The 21,519-nt window shown below is 43.1% G+C and overlaps 1 protein-coding gene across 8 annotated transcripts in view; it reads right to left on the minus strand.

Annotated features, from left to right (window-relative positions):
• ASTN2 (astrotactin 2) overlaps positions 1-21,519 on the minus strand; it is a 1,062,617-nt gene that overhangs the window by 447,115 nt on the left and 593,983 nt on the right. For all 8 annotated transcript variants that reach the window (XM_049897085.1, XM_049897083.1, XM_049897084.1 and 5 more), the window contains one exon: positions 20,379-20,529. In XM_049897085.1, coding sequence (XP_049753042.1) covers positions 20,379-20,529 — 151 coding nt within the window. The remainder of the gene's footprint in view (positions 1-20,378; positions 20,530-21,519) is intronic.

The following is a 21,519-nucleotide window of genomic DNA, read 5'->3' on the forward strand; positions in this document are numbered from 1 at the left end:
GCAGTATTGAGCAACATTTCATTCCATTGTGTGTGAGGTTGCCATGGGTCAGGGATGACTCAATAGCAGCTAACAACAACAATGAAGCATCACTCCATGATAGTGGGCTTCTAAAATCATCCTTTTATCCCACTGATGGTGAAGAAAATTCCTGAAGACCAAGGAAAGCCAGAAAAAGGTATCATGTTTCCTAGCTCACCATGCTCCTTCCCACCCAACAGGAACCAGCCCCCAAGAGGGAGGTCACAGAACTGGGTGTGGCTGGTGCCCCGCTGTTTACACTGGGCCCAGGCAAAAACATCATGAGGTGCACGAATCATCTATCATTTCCAACCAAGAAAACAGAGGCTCAGATCAGTTCAGCAATTTGCTCAGTCACACAGCTTCCAAGTGACAAAAATGGGATTTCAACCCAACTTTGTATAACTGCCTAGTCTATGCTGTTTTCACTCTACTGGAATTCTGATTAACAAGCCCACCTCCTTCCAGGAATGTATGTCCCTCTCCCCAGGTAGTATTTTCTCAGTGTATGTTTTATGAAACCTTTTCACGGTTGTCTACCTTAAAGTCAGGGGGTTTCAAGATCGCGGCTGGTGGCAAGAGCCCAATTATTCTTATTCCTGTACTCCATGCTAATTGTTTGCCATCCCAGGACAACCTGTATGGTCTCCAAAAATATCTAGGCCAGTGGGCAAAGATTTATGAAGGCAGAAGTCAGGGAGAAGCTGGGATATAGAGGGAAAGGATAGCTGTCTTTATTAGTGTCCTGTGGCTGCCAAACAAATTATCTTAAACTTAAAACAACAGAATTTTTTTCTCTCACATTTCTGGTGGCTCAATGTTTGACATCAGTTTTACTGGGCAGAAATCAAGGTGTTGGCAGGGCCACACTCCCTCTGGAGCCTCTGGAGGTAAATTTGTTCCCTGTCTTTTCTAGCTTCTGGTGGCTGCCAGAATTCATTGGCTTGTGGCTCCATCACCCCAATCTTTGCCTTTGCCTCCACATGGCTTTCTCCTCTGTGTGTGAAAACTCCCTGTGCCTTTCTTTTATAAAGACCCTTGTGGTACCATTTAGGGCCCACCTGGATAATCCAGGAGAATGTCTTCATCTCTCAGTCTCTCACTTAAGCACATCGCAAAGACCTTTTTTCCCAATAAGGTAACATTTAGAGGTCTCAGGTGGCAATCTTTTGAGGAGGCCATTTTTCAGGCTACCACACTTTGTAAATTAATAGCAGTGATGATGATGATGTCATTTATCACCCACTTATCTCCAAGAACTGTGGTCAAAGGAAAATGTTAATACCAGGCGGTAGGGAAAGCCCAAAATTGGGTCTCAGGACACCTGAATTCCAGCCAAGCATAGTGCTTGTGTTCTTTGCCCTCAACTTGCTCATCTGTATTTTTGACATAAGGAAAAGGGGTTTATATGTGGTTAATATCAAGTTAGGGAGCTGGCTGTCTTAAAAAGAAAGACAGAAAAATAAAAAGCTGTTTGAAAAGGCCTTAGAAAGATACATGCTTCTGACATAGAAATATGCCCCAAAGAGATGCAACTGTTCGCTTTTTATGTTCCCATTTTTAATTTACATATATAAATTCTCATTATATTTGCATACACATGGGGAGGAGGAACATATAGGAGGATATATATGTAGACCAAATGCTGGCACAGCTATCTCTAAGGTAAATGAGCAGTAGAGAAAGAGGACCTTGATTTTTTTTTTTTCTTTATTCATTTCAAGGGTGTTTGAATTTGTTTTATTTTATTTTATAATTAGCATGAACTACTTTAGAAAAAAAATACTAAAAAAAAATAGATGGAGAACAATACCCTGCAGATGCAACAATTATACTATATAATTAAGATGAACACACTTATTCCAGTTTTTCACTTCAGAGCTAAGAAAAAGGTATCCAGTTACTGGCCTTTGGACACTGATGGAGTCCTGCACAGGTACGCAGCACAGCCCCTGAGAACTCTGCAGTCACTCTCTAAACCCTTCATGTCCTCCAGAAGGAGACGGTGGCCCTGCTGCCTCTTTCACTCATCTCTGCACCGCCCCCTGCATTTGGACTGCCCCCACAGTCGTCTTGCACACTTCAACAGGCTCTACTCCCTGAAGTACTACTTTTATGTTATCACCTCCCTGTTCAAGGGCCCTTTAGGCCAAACACCCTAGCCTGCCCTTGAACTGCATCCTGAGAGAAAACCAGCACACTAGCACAGGGATGGCCTGGGAAACTAGAAGCACTCTTGCTCTTTCTTTTTAAACCCTTCCCATACCTTCCCCCAAATCATAGAACACTAATGCCATTGGACAACTGTCCTTATAGACTTCCTGGGTCCAAAACACAGAATGGGCCTCTGGCAAAGATGCTCAGAGTAACATTATTTATAATAGGCTAAAACTGGAAGCAACCAACATGTCCAACAATAAGACAAAGTTAATTATGATACATTCCCCTCAATGGAATATTAGGCAGCCATTACGAACGGTGTTTATGAAGAATTTGCTCTTGATAAAGACAAGGGCACTGGCATCAGGTGGCTTGGCTTAGATCCCCTGCTCTAGAACTTTCTAGCTGTGTAAGCCTGTGACCCTGCCTCGGTTTTCCCATCTTTAAGAAAAGGGATAATAATGAGACCCATCCCAGAGGCTCTTTGGGCCTGCAACATAGTGAAACTCAAACGATTTAGGCTCTCCTCATCACTGCCATCATCATTACCATTGTCCCTGCATGAAATATCAGAGAATAATAATGATAGCAACCACACTGAGTGCCTACTTAGTGCCAGATGCCGGCACATTGTATATGCATTATCTCAGGACACCCTAATAGCAGCCTTATCAGGTAAGTATTATTATCCTCATTTTACTCAACAGGAACCCGAGATACAGAGGCCTTAAGTAACTCGCCCCAAGGTCGTATGGCCAGTGAGTGGCAGAACTAATTTTTGGCCAAGGTCACCGACTCCAGGAACTGCTCTCTTAAGTACTACCCTGACTTTCCAAAGGTCAGGGGTGAGAAGTAGGGGACCAATTGCTTTCTCTAAACACATTCTCCTATAGAGGCACTTTTCCAAAGGTAAAAAAGTATTTGAAGCAGGTGTATGAAACATACAATTGAAATGTCAGCAGCCAAACCAGAGAGACTTAAAGAAGGGAGGCAAAAGGATGAAAATTTTTCCCCTGTATATTTGCTTTCCCAGCAATCAATGAGTTAAGCACCACCCTTCATCCCATGCTGCCCTCCCCTGCCCACAGGCATTCTACAAGTTAGAACCACAGCCTCCCAGAAGGGTACCTCAGGAAGTCACAGATTGCCTGGATTGAAAGGAACTTTAGCAATTCATTAGTCCCTCCGCAGGGTGGTTCCAAGCTTCCTCACTAGATTTCAAAGTGACATCCACATAAATCCCTGCCTTTACTCAAGTGATTTATTCAGTGTTTGCAGCCAACAAGTGGCAGAGCCAGACTGGAACACCCATTTTCTGCCTCCAGTTTGCGTCTCCTTTCCCCCTCACTGGTCCGGTAATCAAAGGGTAAAACCCATCACTTTGGAAGGGTAGGACCTGTTCCCTGATTTTAACAGATAATGACTTCCATACAATAAAACCAGCTTACCAGAAATACCATCGGACCCAGCTAGTCAGAGTCCAAAAGAAATAAAAGGAGAAAAGAGAGCCAGAGAAGGCTTCAAATGTCACGGGAAGAATAAAAGGTTTAATGTCATAAAAAAAAAAAGTGCACAGGCTTTATGAGAATGCTACACATCATAATCCTGGCAAACCCATGCTGGCCCCCTTGCTGACCTGGAAGGGAGGAGGGCTCTACTAGCTTTCAGAAACAAAACAGGCAAATGCATGGCTCCTGCTTGAAGGGAGAGAGATAATCTGGCGTCCTGATCTCCATTTAAGAAAAAAATCAGGAGTCTGGGGGAGGGGTCTTTACCTAAAGATGGGGAACTGGGATGCTCTGATCCGGAGTTATCAGTACCGCTGGGGGTGGCTGGTGGAAGTGATGCTTGGAGTTCAGAGGACACCCTGAGTCTCTCCAGCCTAATTTACCTCTGGAGCCCATGTGAAATCAGTGACAATTAAAAAAAAAAAAACTGGGGGTGTGAAGGTGAGAGCTTGGAGGAGTACTGGGGTTCTGCTGGATACTTCTGAGAAGCCAACCCACATCCCAGCTCTGTCTATCACTGATGTCCAGGGTGGCCTCAGGGGAGTGTGTCCTGTGCAGTAGCACAAGCCTGCTCTCAGAAGGGCCCCATGCTTGGTTTAAGGCTCTTCTGTTGTTGTCTTGAAGTTGTTAATAACTTTTTAACACAGGGCTCTACGTTTTCACTTTGCGTTGGCCCTGCCAATGAAATAGCCAGTCCTGTGGATGCACACTTTTTTTCTGTAGACTTCTGGTCCTCTCACTCTCCAGGTCATAGCTTGTGGTTTCCCAAGTGCAAGTTTTTGTGGATTAAAATATTCTGGAGTCCCATCAGGCCCCCGTGTGCCCTACAGAATGAAAGCCTGGATTCTGGCGTATCAGGAGAAGGGGAAGTGATTGGCTTGGGTAAGCTGGAGCTTAGACCCTGATCCTCCCAAGCCAGACTTGCTATGTGACTTTTGACAAATCACCTCCCTTTCTGAGCTCATTTCCTGTCTGTGCAACTTGCACGTTGCTGAGGCCCTTCCTGCTTTTTACTTAGTGATGGTTCGAGGTAATGCCATCACCTTGTGAAAGCTTTGTCTTCCCCTTTCTCATCTTTCTGAGCCGGCAGGTCAGGTCCTGCACTGCCCTGTCCTCACTGAGTCCAGGCCTGGAGCCCTCACTGACAGGCTGACAGCCATTTAAAGATGGGTGGGTTCTGACCCAGAAGCTGGGCTACTGTGGAGACTAACTGAGAAACTAAGCATCCTTTTCTCCCTGCTTCTTGAGCCCTTAGTTTAGGCCCTCTGTCTCTGACCCTTTCGATTTCTAAACATGGGCTGCCTGTCTTGTAGGATTGATGTCAGCATCTCATGACTCAGAGCCAATTCTCGTATCTGGGCCAATTTGACTCCATTCATTTCACTGAGCATTTACTAAGCACCTACTATATTCAGGAAAAGAGGCCAAGGCTCAACAGATGCTTAGGGACTAATGATGGACACAGTCACACAAGCGACTATACTAATTGCCATAATAGAGTTGCCAGTTCCTGAAAAGAACAAGGCTGACTGCCTCAGTGTATCTGGAACCATCTCCTGCAGAAAGGGGTCTTCTAGCCAGACCTTCACAGGTGGGTCTGAGGCAGATAGGTGGGAACTTAGGAAAGGGTACACTGGCACGTGGAATAACAGGAGCAAAGGCAAAGAAGTGCTGAAATCTAGCTGGGTTGAAGGGGTGGTGACTGCACGCAGTGGGGAAGAGTGAGGATTAACATTTACAAAGACCTACTGGATGCCAAACACTGGCTTGTCTCTTTGTATCATCACCATGATGTGATAAAACCCATGTGAAATTGTTCACCACAGATTGGTAAGTAAGCACAAGTAAGTCTGTGCTTACTGCGCTTACTGGGTAATCCACCCCTGTCAGGGACTGTATATTTGAAAAGAGGCTTTGATTCTGTAGGAAGGTGCTGTGGGGTTGGGACAGAGACAGATGCCAGCCACACCCGGAAGCTGAATCTTTGTTGTGCTGTAAAAACGTTAAATTGTTCACTACGGATGATCTGGTAGGCAAGGTAACCCCCATGCTTAACTTGCCTATCAGACAATCTACCCCCTGTGCAACTGTCAGTTCCCGAACTTTATATTTCTATTTCATGTCACCAAAGATCTTTCAGGCACAGAAGTCTTCTAATGTCTGAGTTGGAAGAGTCCTCAGGGGGCATCTCGTTCAGCCCCTGCAGGGTGCAGGTGGGTAAAATGATGCCCAAAGATATGCATGGATGGTGGGGCAGACACAGGACTGGCAGCCAGATCTCCACTTCTACCCTAGCTCCTCAAGGAGTCTCCTCACAGCATTAGCCATTCAGCAAATGGCAACATTTACTGGTGCCAAGCCTGGGTGCCAGCTCCCTTCCCTTTCACTCCTCCCAAGAGTTTGAGTCCTATGTCCCAAGAACTGGGTCAATGACACAATTCCCATTTCCTTCTATCCTGACTATTCAGTGTTCATCCCCTTTTCACTTCTTCTAGATCTCTTGGATGCAGAGGAGGAAGAGTACACCATGGCCATGGAAAGAGAGTTTGGGCAAGTTCTTCACATTTTCTGAGTCTGATTCCTCATGGATAAAACAGGAATAATAATTCTGCCTGCTTTATAAGGTGGTTGTGAGTATTCATGGAGATAATATTTTTCAAGCACTTATCTCAGGGCTTGGCATACAATCAGCACCTAAAAAGTCCCTATATGTACTTTCAGATAGAGAATTCTCAATATGTAGGTCTCTGGGTGGTGTAAAGAGTTTAGCAGTTGAGTGCTAGCTGAAAAGTTGGCGGTTCGAATCCTCCCAGAAGTACCTCTGAAGCCAGTCTTGGTGATGTGCTTCCTAAAGGTCACAACCTTGAAAACCCTGTGGAGCAGCTCTACTGTGCACACTTGGGGTTGCCATGAGTCGGAACCAACTCAACAGCAACTAACAACAATGGCCTCTGCATCAGTAATACAAGTACTGATATTATTACTGATAGCATTAATAATTATTTAGTATTACTAATAATATTAATAAGAACAATATAACATTATTAAATAAATAAATATAAATAAATCAAAGACTACAGCCTTCAGTATGGATTACACCTCAACACAAAGAAAATAAAAATCCTCACAATTGGACCAATAAGCAACATCATGATAAACAGAGAAAATACTGATGTTGTCAAGGATTTCATTTTACTTGGATCCACCATCAATGCCCATGGAAGCAGCAGTCAAGAAACCAAAGGACATGTTGCATTGGGGAAATCTGCTGTAAGGCTTCTTTAAAGTGTTAAAAAGCAATGATGTAATGGTGCTGGCATAACTGGATATCCATCTGCAAAAAGATGAAACCAGACCCATACCTCACTCCATGCACAAAAACGAGCTCAAAATGGATCAAAGACCTAAATATAAAATCTAAAATGATAAAGATCATGGAAGAACAAATAGGGACAAAGTTAGGAGCCCTAATACATGGCATAAACAGTATACAAAACATTATTAAGAAAGCAGAAGAAAAACTAGATAACTGGGAGCTCCTAAAAATCAAACACCTATGCTCATCCAAAGACTTCACCAAAAGAGTAAAAAGACTACCTACGGACTGGGAAAAAGTTTTTAGCTATGACATTTCCAGTCAGCGCCTGATCTCTAAAATCTACATGATACTGTAAAAACTCAACTACAACAAGACAAATAAACCAATTAAAAAATGGGCAAAAGATATGAATAGGCACGTCACCAAAGAAGACATTCAGGCAGCTAACAGATACACGAGGAAATGTTCACGATCATTAGCCATTAGAGAAATGCAGATCAAAACTACTATGAGATTTCATTTCACTCCAACGAGGCTGGGATTAATCCAAAAAACACAAAATAATAAATGCTGGAGATGCTGTAGAGAGATTGGAACACTTATACACTGCTGGTGGGAATGTCAAATGGTACAACCACTTTGGGAATTGATTTGGCGCTTCCTTAAAAAGCTAGAAATAGAACTACCGTACGATCCAGCAATCCCACTCCTCGGAATATATCCTAGAGAAATAAGAGCCTTTACATGAACAGATATATGCACTCCCATGTTTACTGCAGCACTGTTTACAATAGCAAAAAGATGGAAGTGACCAAGGTGCCCATCAACGGATGAATGGATAAATAAATTATGGTATATTCACACAATGGAATACTACACATTGATAAAGAACAGTGAGGAATCTGTGAAACATTTCATAACATGGAGGAACCTGGAAGGCATTATGCTGAGTGAAATTAGTCAGTAGTAAAAGGACAAATATTGTATAAGGCCACTATTATAAGAACTTGAGAAATAGTTTAAGCTAAGAAGAAACATTCTTTTGTGGTTATGAGAGCAGGGGAGTGAGGGAGGGTGGTAGAGGGGTATTCATTAATTAGATAGTAGATAAGAACTACTTTAGGCGAAGGGAAAGGCAACGCACAATACAGGGGAGGTCAGCACAACTGGACTAAACCAAAAGCAAAGAAGTTTCCTGAATAAACTGGATGCTTTGAAGGCCAGTGTAGCAGGGGCAGGGGTTTGGGGACCATGGTTTCAGGGGACATCTAAGTCAATTGGCATAATAAAATGTATTAAGAAAACATTCTGCATCCTACTTTGAAGAGTAGCGTCTGGGGTCTTAAACGCTAGCAAGCAGCCATCTAAGATGCATCAGTTGGTCTCAACCCACCTGGATCAAAGGAGAATGAAAACCACAAAGGACAGAAGGTAATTACAAGCCCAAGAGACAGAAAGGGCTTCATGAACCAGAGACTACATCAGCCTGAAACTAGAAGAACTAGATGGTGCCTGGCTACAACTGATGACTGCCCTGACAGGGAACACAACAGAGAACCCCTGAGGGAGCAGGAGAGCAGTGGGATGCAGACCCCAAATTCTCATAAAAAGACCAGACTTAATAGTCTGACTGAGACTAGAAGGACCCCAGTGGTCATGGCCCCCAGACCTTCTGTTGGCCCATGACAGGAACCATTCCTGAAGCCAACTCCTCAGACATGGATTGGACTGGACAATGGGTTGGAGAGGGATGCTGGTGAGGGATGAGCTTCTTGGATCAGGTGGACACTTGAGAGTATGTTGGCATCTCCTGCCTGGAGGGGAGATGAGAGGGTAGAGGGGGTTAGAAGCTGATGAAATGGACATGAAAAGAGAGCGGAGGGAGAGAGTGGGCTGTCTCATTAGGGGGAGAGTAATTGGGAGTGTGTAGCAAGGTGTATATGGGTTTTTGTGTGAGAGACTGACTTGATTTGTAAACTTTCACTTAAAACACAATAAAAATTATTTAAAAAAAGAAAAAGAAAAAAAAAAAAAAAGCAATGATGTCACTTTAAGGACTAAGGTGCACCTGACCCTGGCCATGGTATTTTTAATCGCCTCATATGCATGCAAAAGCTGGACAATGAATAAGAAGACCAAACCGAAGAGCTGGTGCATTTGAAATATGGCGTTGGTGAAGAATACTGAATACACCACGGAGTGCCAGAAAAATGAACAAATCTGTGTCAGAAGAAGTACAGTCAGAATGCTCCTTAGAAGAAAGATTGGTGAGACTTCTTTGTCTCATATACTTTGGATATGTTATCAGGAGAGACCTGGAGAAGGACATCATGCTTGGTGTCTTAGCTATGTAGTGCTGCTAACAGAAATACCACAAGTGGGTGGCTTCAACAAACAGAATGTTATTCTCTTGCAGTTTTGTAGGCTGGATGTCCAAATTCAGGACCTCAGCTCCACAGGAAGGCTTTCTCTCTCTGTCAGCTCTGGAGGAAGGTCCTTATCATCAATCTTCCCCTGGACTAGGAGTTTCTCAGCACAGGGACTCCAGGTCCAAATGACGTGTTCTTCTCCTGGCACTACTTTTTTAGTAGTATGAAGTCTCCCTGTGTCTCTGTTGGTTTCTCTCTTTTATATCTCAAAAAAGATGACTTAAGACACAACCTAATCTTGTAGACTGAGTCCTGCCTCATTAACATAACTGCTGCTAATCCCACATCATTAACATCATAGAGGCAGAATTTACAACACACAGGAAAATCACATTAAATGACAAAATGGTGGCTGGTCACACAATACTGGTAATCACAGCCTACCCAAGCTGACACTCATTTCTGGGGGACACGATTCAACTCATAATACTTGGTAAAGTAGAGGGTCAATGAAAAAGAAGAAGACCCTCAACATGAAGGACTGACATAGTGACTGCAGCAATGGGCTCAAACATAGTAACAACTGTGAGGATGGCACAGGACCAAGCAACATTTTGTTTTGTTGTACATGGGGTCGCAAGGAATTAGAACAGACTCAAAGGTACCTAACAACAAAATTATTCACACCTGTTAGTGTTATCAATAATAATGTCTGAAAATCAGTACTTCTGATGAAGGTATGAATACAGAATTCTCTGTGGACCTGACTGAACAGAGGACAGGTAACACTTAGATGAGGGTACCACATGTGAGATATTCCACCCTTTAAATACTGTTTCCCAATCCAGGAGTCTCTGAAATATTTGTCATAAAGATGTCTTGCCTCCTGTTTCTACATGTTTAAAAATATTTTTTAAAAACTTTAAAAAGTGGCAAGCATCATTCCTCTAATTTTGGATTCTGGCAGAACCTGTGCCCATTATACTCTGAATTTATCACAAGCCTAGTCACGGATCTGCAGGGATGGCCTCAGCCTCAAGAGTCCATTTCTGGGGATGAAGAACCACTCTCCAGGGCCCAAACCCCACTGGTCCTCACCCCTGCTCCCCTGGTGCAGAAGGGCTGGGTGCCAGCACAGACGAGGCCAGGCTTCCCCTGGTCAGCAGTGCCTGGGACGTGCTCCAAAGTGATTTCTCACTCTGCCGACTCTCCTTGTGTGTCTTCCTGTCCCTCCTGAGTTTTGTTTCCTTTAATTACAACCCAATTTAGTCATTAAAAGGGGAGGAAGGATAAGGGGTGGATAAAAGCAGCTGATCTCCCCCTAACTGGACTAGATGGTAAGAGGTGCCTGACCTATAAAAAAAAATTTTTTTTCTATAAGAAATGACAATTCCTATCTTTGTTCATCTTGACTTTTTTAAAGGCAGCATCATGTTGTTGCCTCTCAGCCTCTCAGGCCAAGCAGGGATCCTATGGTCCTTCCTACAAATTACCTGGGAGGCCAGATGGCTTTCTAGGTCAAAATGGAAAAGGAAAAGGTGGGGGGGGGGGGGCGGGGTGGTGACTCGGTGATTGGTAGGGGCTAGGGGAGTGGGAAACCCTGTTGGCATAGTGGTTAAGTGCTACGGCTGTTAACCAAGAGGTTGGCAGTTTGAATCCACCAGGCGCTCCTTGGAAACTCTATGGGGCAGTTCTACTCTGTCCTATAAGATCGCTATGAGTCGGAATCGATTTGGCCGCAATGGGCTTAGGGGAGTATGGTGCGGTATGAGATTAGTCTGGAATTCAGAGGCCGGGCTGTGAACTGACACCAGAAAGGCACCTCCTAAATAATACCATTACTCCTAGGATCCAGTGACTATGCAAATACCTCTGCCTTGCTCAACCTTATCTTACTAGGAAGACCCTAATCCAACTAGCACTGGCCCTCCTTTCCAGCCTCCTTTCCCGCCTCCTTTCCCACTATCCTCTCCTCATATGCCAGCAGCCTACCAGGTGGTTTCATTTTTCTCAAGTGTAAAATGGAGATAATAATACTACCTAGCTCAGTGGAAAAGAGGAAGACCCTCAACGAGGTGGATTGACACAGTGGCTGCAACAATGAGCTCAAACATAACAACGATTGTAAGGATGGCTCAGCACTGGGCAGTGTTTCGTTCTGTCGTGCATAGTGTCACTATGAGTCAGAAACGACTCGACGGCACCTAACAACAACAACAACAACCTAGCTCATAGGATTACAGTGAGAATTAAATTGCTTAAAATAAGCAAACTGCTTAAAACAGTGCCTTGCCCTCAGCCACCATATGGGTGGTTGCTCTTATATTACTGTATTAGGCTTTCTCTTCTGTAAGATGGATATAATAATACTCATTTTGGAGGACAGTTATAAGCATAACCTGCCATGAATATAAGCAAATTAGCACATAGTAGGTACTTACTGAGGCTCAGTTCTCTACCACCACTTCTAATCCCCCCTCCCCCTCCCACCCAGTACTCACACCAACCCTCTTATTCTGCAGAGGAACAAAGTAATTTGTTCAAGGTCACACTGCAACCCTGCTACAGTCTATCTAGTCTTTTGAACCAGTTTGTAAAACAAGGTATGCTCTTGTCTTTCTATCTCGTGCTGGATACAGAAATGTTACTAAATAAGCACTTGGAGTAACATAGTGGCAAAGCTGATACCACAAGGCCACTACTATAAGAAGGGGGTAACTGGGAGGCAGAAGCCTTTCGGTTCAATTTTGATTCTATTGCTATCCCCCTACATGAATTTGAGCAATTTCTGCATCTTTCTAGGCCTTTGTTTTTCTGTCTGTATAATGGGAGGGGTGCTTGCCTGGGTAAGAATATCTCTAGGATCACTTTTTGCTTTGGCAACCCTTGTCTAAGAGTCCCTGACTATAGGTAATTGGGTGGATTAAACATGGCCACACATTGTTTACTACTCCTCTATTGACATATGAAGTCTAGTCCCCCCCTTGAATCTGGGCTGGCCTTATTAATCTGCTTGACCAAAAGAATGTGGTAGAAATGATGATCTGGGACTTCTGAGGCTAGGTTCTAAGAAGGCTTGAAAATTCTGCTTGGGTTTTTGGAAATGTGATCTTGGGATATTCCCTTTGCAAGCCCAGCCTCCATGTTGTGAAAAGTTCCAACCAAATGGAGAGCCATGTCAACAACCCCACTTGCAATCCCAGATACAGCTGGTATGAAGTGTCAGCTACCCCAGTCCCAGCACCAGACAGGTAAATAAATGAAGGGACATCTTGGAGGTAAATTCTCCAGCTTCACATATTCCAGCTGACACCTTGTGGATCACAGATAAACCACCCAGCTGAGCCCTTTCCCCATTCCTGACTCACAAAACTGTGAACAAAAAAAGAAAAGTCACTGAGTTTTCAAGTAGTTCGTTATACAATAATAGATCATTGGAACAGTGAAGGTGAGCAGTGCTTTGACATTTCAAAAGAGACTGAAAAGGCTGTATTCTAATCATCAGATTGTCTGATATTGTTGTTGTCATTGAGTCAGTTCCGACTCACAGCAACCTGAACGAAACACTGCCGGGTCCTGTGTCATCCTCACAATTGTTGCCATGTTTGAGCCCATTGTTGCAGCCACTGTGTCAATTCATCTCATTGAGGGTCTTCCTCTTTTTCACTGACCCTCTACTTTACCAAGCATAATGTCCTTCTCCAGGAGGGACTGATCCCTCCTGATAACATGTCCAAAATATATGGGATGAAGTCTTGCCATCCATCCTCGCTTCTAAGGAGCATTCTAGCTGTACTTTTTCCAAGATGGATTTGTTCCTTCTTCTGGCAGTCCACAGTATATTCAATATTCTTTACCAACACCATAATTCAAAGGCATCAATTCTTCTTTGGGCTTCCTATTCATTGTCCAGCTTTCCCATGCATACGAGGTGATTGAAAATAGTACATCAACAGGCAATTCTCTGATATTAGGTCAAACAAAAGGTCCATTCCACGCTGGGAAGTGAGGACAACACAAAGGAAAAACATGATTGAAACACTTCAGGGAGCAGCCGTTACTTAGAGATGGCGGTGCTAGTCTCCTCGACACTATATCTTGATTAAGTGCTCACAGTATTTCTTTGTTTTTGTCCTCTATCTTGATTAAACTTTTGCAATGCTTATATTGTCACACAAAATAAATGGAACCATGGCTTACATTTCAAAACATGCCTTGCTGTCATCATTATGTTTGTCAAATTTATAACACTTCTATTGGATAACAATTTTTTGCTCTGGAAGACTTTGAAGGGGAATACAAAGCTCCCTCTCTTTTCTGAGGCTTCGTTCATTACTACTTCAATTCCTGGTCAAGAGGTGAGGGTTTCCTTAGAAATAACTGAAAATAACAGACACTCCTTTCTAGACTATCTACTGTATCACCCCTCAGTATTATCTTGTACCTTATATTACTTTTTTTATTGTTGTTACAAAGTATCACAAACTTTTTGGCTTAAAATAACATAAATTTATTATCTTACAGTTCTGTAAATTACAAGTCTAACACTGGTCTCCCTGGACTAAAATCAACATGTTGTCAAGGCAGTGTTTCTCTCTGGAGGCTCTAGTGGTGAATCCATTCCTTTGCCTTTTTTCAGGAGTTTAGGTGGTACAGTGGTTGAGAGCTCAGCTGCTAACCAAAAGATTGGCAGTTCAAATCCACCAGCAACTTTGCAGGAAAAAGATGTGGCAGTCTGTTTCCATAAAGATTACAGCCTTGGGCATTGCATTCTGAGTTGGCATAGCCATGGCAACATGTGACATGTGTCTGCTGCCTGCCTGTGGCCTTTTTGCTGCTGCCCTGGACCACCATGCTGACCACAGCCTGGCTACTCAGCACTGCCCCATGCCCTGCAGGGATCCAGATGAGACCTGGACCTCTGCCGCCAGCCTCGATGTTGGCGCAGTTTCCTGCAAGAGTTACACAGTTGCGCTGCCAGTACAGTGTTGCACTCCCATTGACATTAGAGGGAATCAAGGACCATGTTCTTTTTCTTTTTATTGTGCTTTAAGTGATAGGGTCGGCACTGGGTTTTTTGTTTTTTTTTTTTTTTAAGTGAAAGTTTGTAAATCATACAAAAATTTATATACACCTTGCTATATACTCCTCATTGCTCTCCACCTAATGGGACAGCACACTCCTTCCCTCCACTATCTCTTTTTGTGTCTATTTGGTCAGTTTCTGACCCCCTCTGCCCTCTCATTCCCTGACCAGACAGAAGCTGCCCACATAGTCTCATGTGTCTTCTTGATCCAAGAAGATCACTCTTCACCAGTATCATTTTCTATCCCATAGTCCAGTCCAATCCCTGTCTGAAAAGTTGGCTTTGGGAATGGTTCCTGTCTTGGGCTAACAGAAGGTCTGGGGACCATGACCTCTGGGGTCCTTCTAGTTTCAGTCAGATCATTAAGTCGGGTATTTTTACAAGAATTTGAGGTCTGCATCTTCTGGCAGTCCACAGTATATTCAATATTCTTTGCCAACACCATAATTCAAAGACATCAATTCTTCTTTGGGCTTCCTTATTCACTGTTCAGCTTTTGCACGCATACGAGGCTCCCTCAGGGGCTCCCTGTTGTGTTCCCTGTCAGGGCAGTCATTGGTTGTAGCCAGGCACCATCTAGTTCTTCTGGTCTCAGGCTGATGTAGTCTCTGGTTTATGAGGCCCTTTCTGTCTCTCGGGCTCATAATTACCTTGTGTCCTTGGTGTTCTTCATTCTTCTTTGCTCCAGGTGGGTTGAGAGCAATTTATGCATCTTAGATGGCCGCAGGACGGTGTTCTTTATGTCTTGAAACTCTATGATAAAATAGAGAGTTTGGACCAAGTGGAGATTATCATGGCCATGGAGGATGAATTTGGGTTTGAAATTCCTGATGTGGATGCAGAGATACTGTATTACAGATAAGAAGGATATATATGAATAAAATATCAGACCATCTTTCTTCCCTGAGAGAAGGCTCAGATGACTCTGGCGAGCGTCTAGAAGTGAAAAGGCATATTGATACCATTGTTGACTTTGACAGAGTAATTCTGCTGGACTTGTATTTAAATTGCCTAAGTGTTTTTCCCTTTGAAAATAAATCTATAAAACTAAACAAAAAATAAATAAATAAATAAATAAAACTAGATTACAGCCTTGGAAATTCTATGGGGTGGTTCTGTTCTGCCCTATAGGATTGTTATGAGTTAGAATCAAGTCCATGGCAATGGGTTTGGTTTTTTGGGTTTAAGCACTACTTCCAGAGACATTCCTTGGCTTGTGCCCCACTTCTTTCACCTTAAAAGCTAGCAATGTTGCATCTCTTGGATTTTCTCTTCTGCCTCCCTCTTCCATATTTATGGACCCTTATGGTTTTTTTTTTTTATGGTTTACACTGAGGAGCTGTGGTGGCACAGGGGTTAAAGTGCTTTGTTGCTAACTGAAAGGTTGGTGGTTTGAATCCACTAGCCACTTCATGGGAAAAAGATGTAGCAGTCTGCTTCTGTAAAGATTTTCAGCCTTGGAAACCGTATGGGCAATTCTCTCTGTCCAACAGGGTCGCTATGAGTCAGAATTGATTCAGAGCAATGGATTTGGTTTTAGGTTTGGATGATTACATTGGGTCTGCCCTGATAATCCAGCTTAGTCTCTCTGTTGTAAGGTCAGATGACTAACAATCTTAATTCCATTTCCAGCTTTGCCATGTAAGGTACCTGTGATGGTTAAGATTGTGTGTCAATTTGGCTGGGCCATGATTCTCAGTGTTTTGGCAGTCATATAATGTGATCACTTCCCTGTTGAGATTTGATATGTGACCACCTACATGATGGGATCTGCTGTGAGTAGCCGATCAGTTGAAATGGAGTTTCCTTGGGCATGTGGCTTGCACTGAGTGTGGGTAGATGTTTAGGCAGGGCTCGAGGGTTTTTGCTCATTCTGGATCCTGCAGCGGGCTCCTGTTGGTCTGACCTCCGGTTCTTGGGACCTGAGCTAGCAGCTTACTTGCTGTCTTGGCTGCCGATCTTAGGACTCATCCATCTTCACAGCCTGTGAGCAACAACCCTGCTTTCCAGCCTGCTGATCTTGGGTTCACCAGCCTCTGCTGCTATGTGAATCAGTAGAAGCCTCTTTCCTGACCCAAGGGTTTGGGATGTTCCAGCCTCTACAACCGTGTGAGCCATTTCTTTGAAATAAATCTCTCTCTGTCTCTCTCTCTCTATATATATTTATAACTTTACTGGTTTTGCTTCTCTAGAGAACCCAGCCTAAGATAGTGCCATAACATATTTGCAAATTCTAGGCATTAGGATGAGAACACTTGGTGGGGAGGGGAGGTGCTGGTGGTAGAGGATTATTCTGCCTACCTTATGCCCTATGACCCTTCCTAATTACACTTGAGCCTACATTACCTAGGAGAAGACTACCATAGCAGAACCAGAAAATGAAGCAAAAAATTGAAAAAAAAAAAATTGGGATGGGTAGCTTCTGAAGGGAGGTCTAGATAGAAGGTGTAAATAATAATAATGCCAGAAAAGGAGAATGATAGCCAAGGACCAGATAAGATAGGAAGTGTCAGAATTAAGAGCCAATGGCTCATCACCGATGGCTCCCTTATCCCTTGAATTTAATGTTCAGGAAGAGGTGGGAGACATAAAACATACATTGACAGGAAGTACTGTCCACTATCAATGGATGGATCAGAACAGAAATGAAATTAATTTATAGAAACATTATAGGAAATTACATATGTTGTATTTTTGAAATTGTGTGGCCCCTACATATCACATCTACTACATAAAAACATCAGTAATTGTGATTTAATCATCTCACATATAAATGGCACTTTGTAGATCTCAAATCATTGCCAGTTATATTCTTTGATTTTTGGAAAACCTGTGAGTTTAAGAACTATCTCCCTATTGAAAGATCAAGAAACTGAGGCCAATAGGTCAACATAGATTCAAAAGCCAGTCAATGACCAAGTCAGGACTTAAACCCAACTCATCCAAGCCAGCTTCCTTGCATGGTTTCATGCCATCATTTTATCTCAGGTTGATGGGAATGCAACCCAAATCGCCCTGGTAGCTAAAAATGATATTGAAGACAAGACACGGCCTTGATCCTCCCTCCTGCCATCTGGCTGTGAGACCTTGGAAATTCACTCTACTTTCTGACCCTCATTTCCACACTAGTGGGGGAGTCCATGAATTGTTCAGGGGTGTTGTGCAGATGAGTTATTGAACGTGAATATGCTTTGAGAACTCTAAAGTGTTAAAAAAAAATAAGGTATTATTATTTTTATACCAGATGGAATTGTTTGGGGTGGGGACACTGTGAAAACAAAGTTACTCTTTGCAGGCATGTTGGAGAGTCTGCACAGAAATAAAAGAGATTTTAAATCTCAGTGTAAAAGTGGGTATTACCCTGTCTATTCCGAAGGCACAGAGGAGAGCTTGCCTTCCATCCATAGAATCCTGGAGTTGCAGCTTTAACATTAGATCTTTAATCTGGAGAAGAAAGCTTTTGACAACCTCATCAGACTGTTGAATTTTCCCTTAACCTTCAGGGAACTCATGTTCTTGTTCTCTCTCTCTCTGTTTTTTGTTTCATTTTTTGACTTTTCTCCAGTTTATATTAGCTGGAGAGAGACCCCCGCATACATGCACACACACACTTTTCCCTCCTCTCTGCATTCTGAAGTTTCATTTGTCTGAGACATTGATTAAGCTCCTTAAGGATAAGGAGTGTAATTAGCTGAGGAAAGACAACTGATGGAAAAAGAAGAAAGAGGCAGACAGCTTAATCCCTTCAGAAAAGTCAGCCTCCTGTTTTGGAGACATCACTGATTTGGGACATGCTTTTGAGTTCTGCTTGGCACCAGACTAGCATCATGACTTGGGTAAGTCCCCCTCTCCTTCACTGGGCCTCAGTTTTCCAATATGCAAAATAAAGGGGTAGGATGCAATATTTTGAAACAGACAGCTGCTGATGTGTACCAACCCAACATCAACAACTCATTTTCCTGTTGGTAACACCTACTTTTCCTTGGAAGTCTCTGCCTTCTCCCAACTCAATGTCAAGCTCCCGGCCCAGGCTCTAGGTGTGAGTGGTTCTGGGATGGGCCCAGCCCTTTCCCCTGACCACAGTGACTGGCACAGGGATGGGCATAAGAACTAAGTTGGCCCAACAAGATGGAGCCTTTTGGACTTTGACTAGTGGGTCAAGGAAAGAGGTGTTTTTGTACCCCAAGACACTGAGCTTGCCTGAGAATGGTACTGTGGTGAGGAAAGCAGAGCTTAGAGGAAAAGGCATCTGGTCTCAATATTTTTTGAGCCCCTCAATCTAACAGTTTCAGACTTCCTCAGTTATTTGGGCCAGTATATTTCTTCTTTTTGTTTAAACTAGTTCGAGTTGCATTTCTGTCACTAGTAACCCTAAGAATCCTAATCAATGGGAGACAAATGAACTCTATTTATCTACCTCTGAGTATCTGTTTATCTTTGAATCTAAAATACAGTCTCATTGCATCTCCTCATACTATAGAAGCTTCTTCTTTGTATTGGTCTTCCGGCTTTTGTCTGTTTCTCCAGCTGGTGTGTAGGTGCTTGAAGGTCAGACTACACATTCTAGTTCCCTCAGAACTCCTTCAGACAGCCTAGCCCAGAGTAGGCTACCTGGCCCCATCTCTCTCCCTTCCTGTACTTTTTTTTTATTCCTCGTTCACTGAGATAGGTATTGTTGGGGTATTAATCTGAATCAACAGAGTCCCTGGCTTCTCTCTCAGTTTATTTGGGAGAGATAAACTTGAAAATCCATCTATGCTATAAAGTGTTCGAGGTGATATAGTAGATGTGGGTACATAAACAGTGATGATCCCTAGAACCACTCGGTACTTCTCCAAAGGGAAAGATTTCAAAAGGAGACACATCTGGGAATATATCTATCTGTTTGCTACATGGGCTGGCAGAACAATTTGTTCTAGGCAGAAGGAATGGCATGGGCAAAGGCGCTGAGGCATTAAATAGGCAAGCATGTTTGGAGATCTGCATCTAATTAGCTCCACTGGCTATTGCAGAAGGAAGTAAAGTGATGAGAGATGTGACTGCAGAGGGAGTAAGGACTAAATCAAGAAGGGCACTGAATTCCAGGCTAAGGAGGTAAGTCCGTAGGGCAATGCTTCTCAAGTGTGCTTCTAAGACACCCTAACACACACACACACACACACACGCATGTACACACATACTTGTTGAAAATCCAGGTTCCTGAACACATCTCCTTCTATAGAATTGAAACTTCTAAGGGTGGAACTATGGATCTGCATTTTAAACAAGCACCCTAGGCAATTCCTATAAAACAACTCATCATGTTTGAGACTCCTGTAGTAGGCAATGGGGAGCCTCATATATCTCTTCCGTGTCCTTATTCCATATTTGATACTAAAACTCCATGCAAACAAGGGCTGTGTCTCCCTCCCCTCCGCACTTCACCTGAGTCACCACCATTCTTTTCATAATTTAAGTTAGCCCATCATTTGCAGCCACTTCCAAAAGCAACTTTCCAAGGGAGGCTTCCAAAAACCCTAAGTTTCAGGGGAAACTTTCTCTTCTGGACCATGCCAAAGCACATACACTCTGTACTATTAACATCTCATTGGTGCGTATCCTACTGTGTTCACAGAGGCAAGACATGCCACTCCCAAATAGACTATAAGCTTCTTGAGGCCAGGGGCTCTCCAGGATCTAATGCTGGGTTGCTTAGGTTCTTACAACTCATTTCACTCTTCCAACAATTCCTTAAGATAGTTTAATTATCCTACAGATGAGAAAACCAAAGCTCAAAGAGGCAGCCTCATTTGCTGAAGGCTACACGGGCAGGAAGTGTGAGTAGTGCCATCCTCCTTGGCCAGCTCCTCCCTCATGGGGGGAGACTCCAGAAAGTGCCTTGGCACCTGGGCAGCACTTGGCCAACAAGCACTTACCACACATCCTGAAGAGTCCACCTGGCGGTCAGACACGCACTTGAAGTTTCGAGTGCAGCCCCCATTGTTCCGGGAGCAGTCACGAACTGGCCCAAAGGAAGACAGCAAGTCGTTGATGGTTTCAAAGTACGTGGACAGCATCGCTTCTTCCCTTGGAGAGAAAGGGGATGGTTAAACTCCAAAGAGATCTGCATCATTAGATTAAAAAGATAACAATCATAAAAAAATGCATCATTAGATTAAAAGAAAATAATAATGCACATTTATTACATTGATGCCATCATTTCTTATATATATAACCAGGAAAGCAATATAAATATTTAAAAATAAGAAGAAATAATAATAATAAAATCACCAATAGGTATGGCCTCACTTGACACAGTGCTTGAGTGTAGTTGCGATACAGAGAAATGGACTTAGAGCTTTATACTCTTTATTTCATTAATCCTCATATTTCTGGGAGGTAGGTATGAGATTTTCATTTTACCAATGAGTGAACTATGGCTCACAGAGATGTGAGGCATCTTGCTGAAGGCTACCCAGATTGTAATGTTTGTACCAAGCTCTACCTGAGTTCAAAGACAAAGTTCTTCCCACTGCATGACATTTAACTTGCATTATGTGTATTTCTACAGGTTCCCAAGCTCCCCATAGCAACTCTGAAAAATGAGCACATTCCTATTATTCCCACTTTATGGATATAAAACTGAAGCTATAAAAGTTTTGGAACATACCCCAAATCACATACCTACCCCAAATCACAGTCTATAAACAACAGAGCCAAGATACAAACACTGGTCTATCCGACCTTAGCACACTATTTTTCAGACAATTGCATATAAGTTACACCATTAAGAATGGTAGCAATAACCACCAGAAAGGTCATGGCATTCAGGCAAATGCATAATTTTCCCCCAAATGAGGTTCTCAACAAATAGGACTAGACTAGACACCACAATCCACAGGTCTGTCAAAATTCTGTACGAGAGGCGCTCCCTTGGGAAGTTCCTGGACTCTGGTTTCGGGGGTTATTGTTGTTGTTGGGTGCCACTGGGTCAATTTTTGACTCATAGCAACCCCATGTGACAGAGTGGAATTCCTACATGGGGTTTTCTAGGCAGTAATCTTTACAGGAGCAGAT

Source organism: Elephas maximus, chromosome 9 (assembly GCF_024166365.1).
Source record: "Elephas maximus indicus isolate mEleMax1 chromosome 9, mEleMax1 primary haplotype, whole genome shotgun sequence".
Lineage (NCBI taxonomy): Eukaryota > Metazoa > Chordata > Mammalia > Proboscidea > Elephantidae > Elephas > Elephas maximus.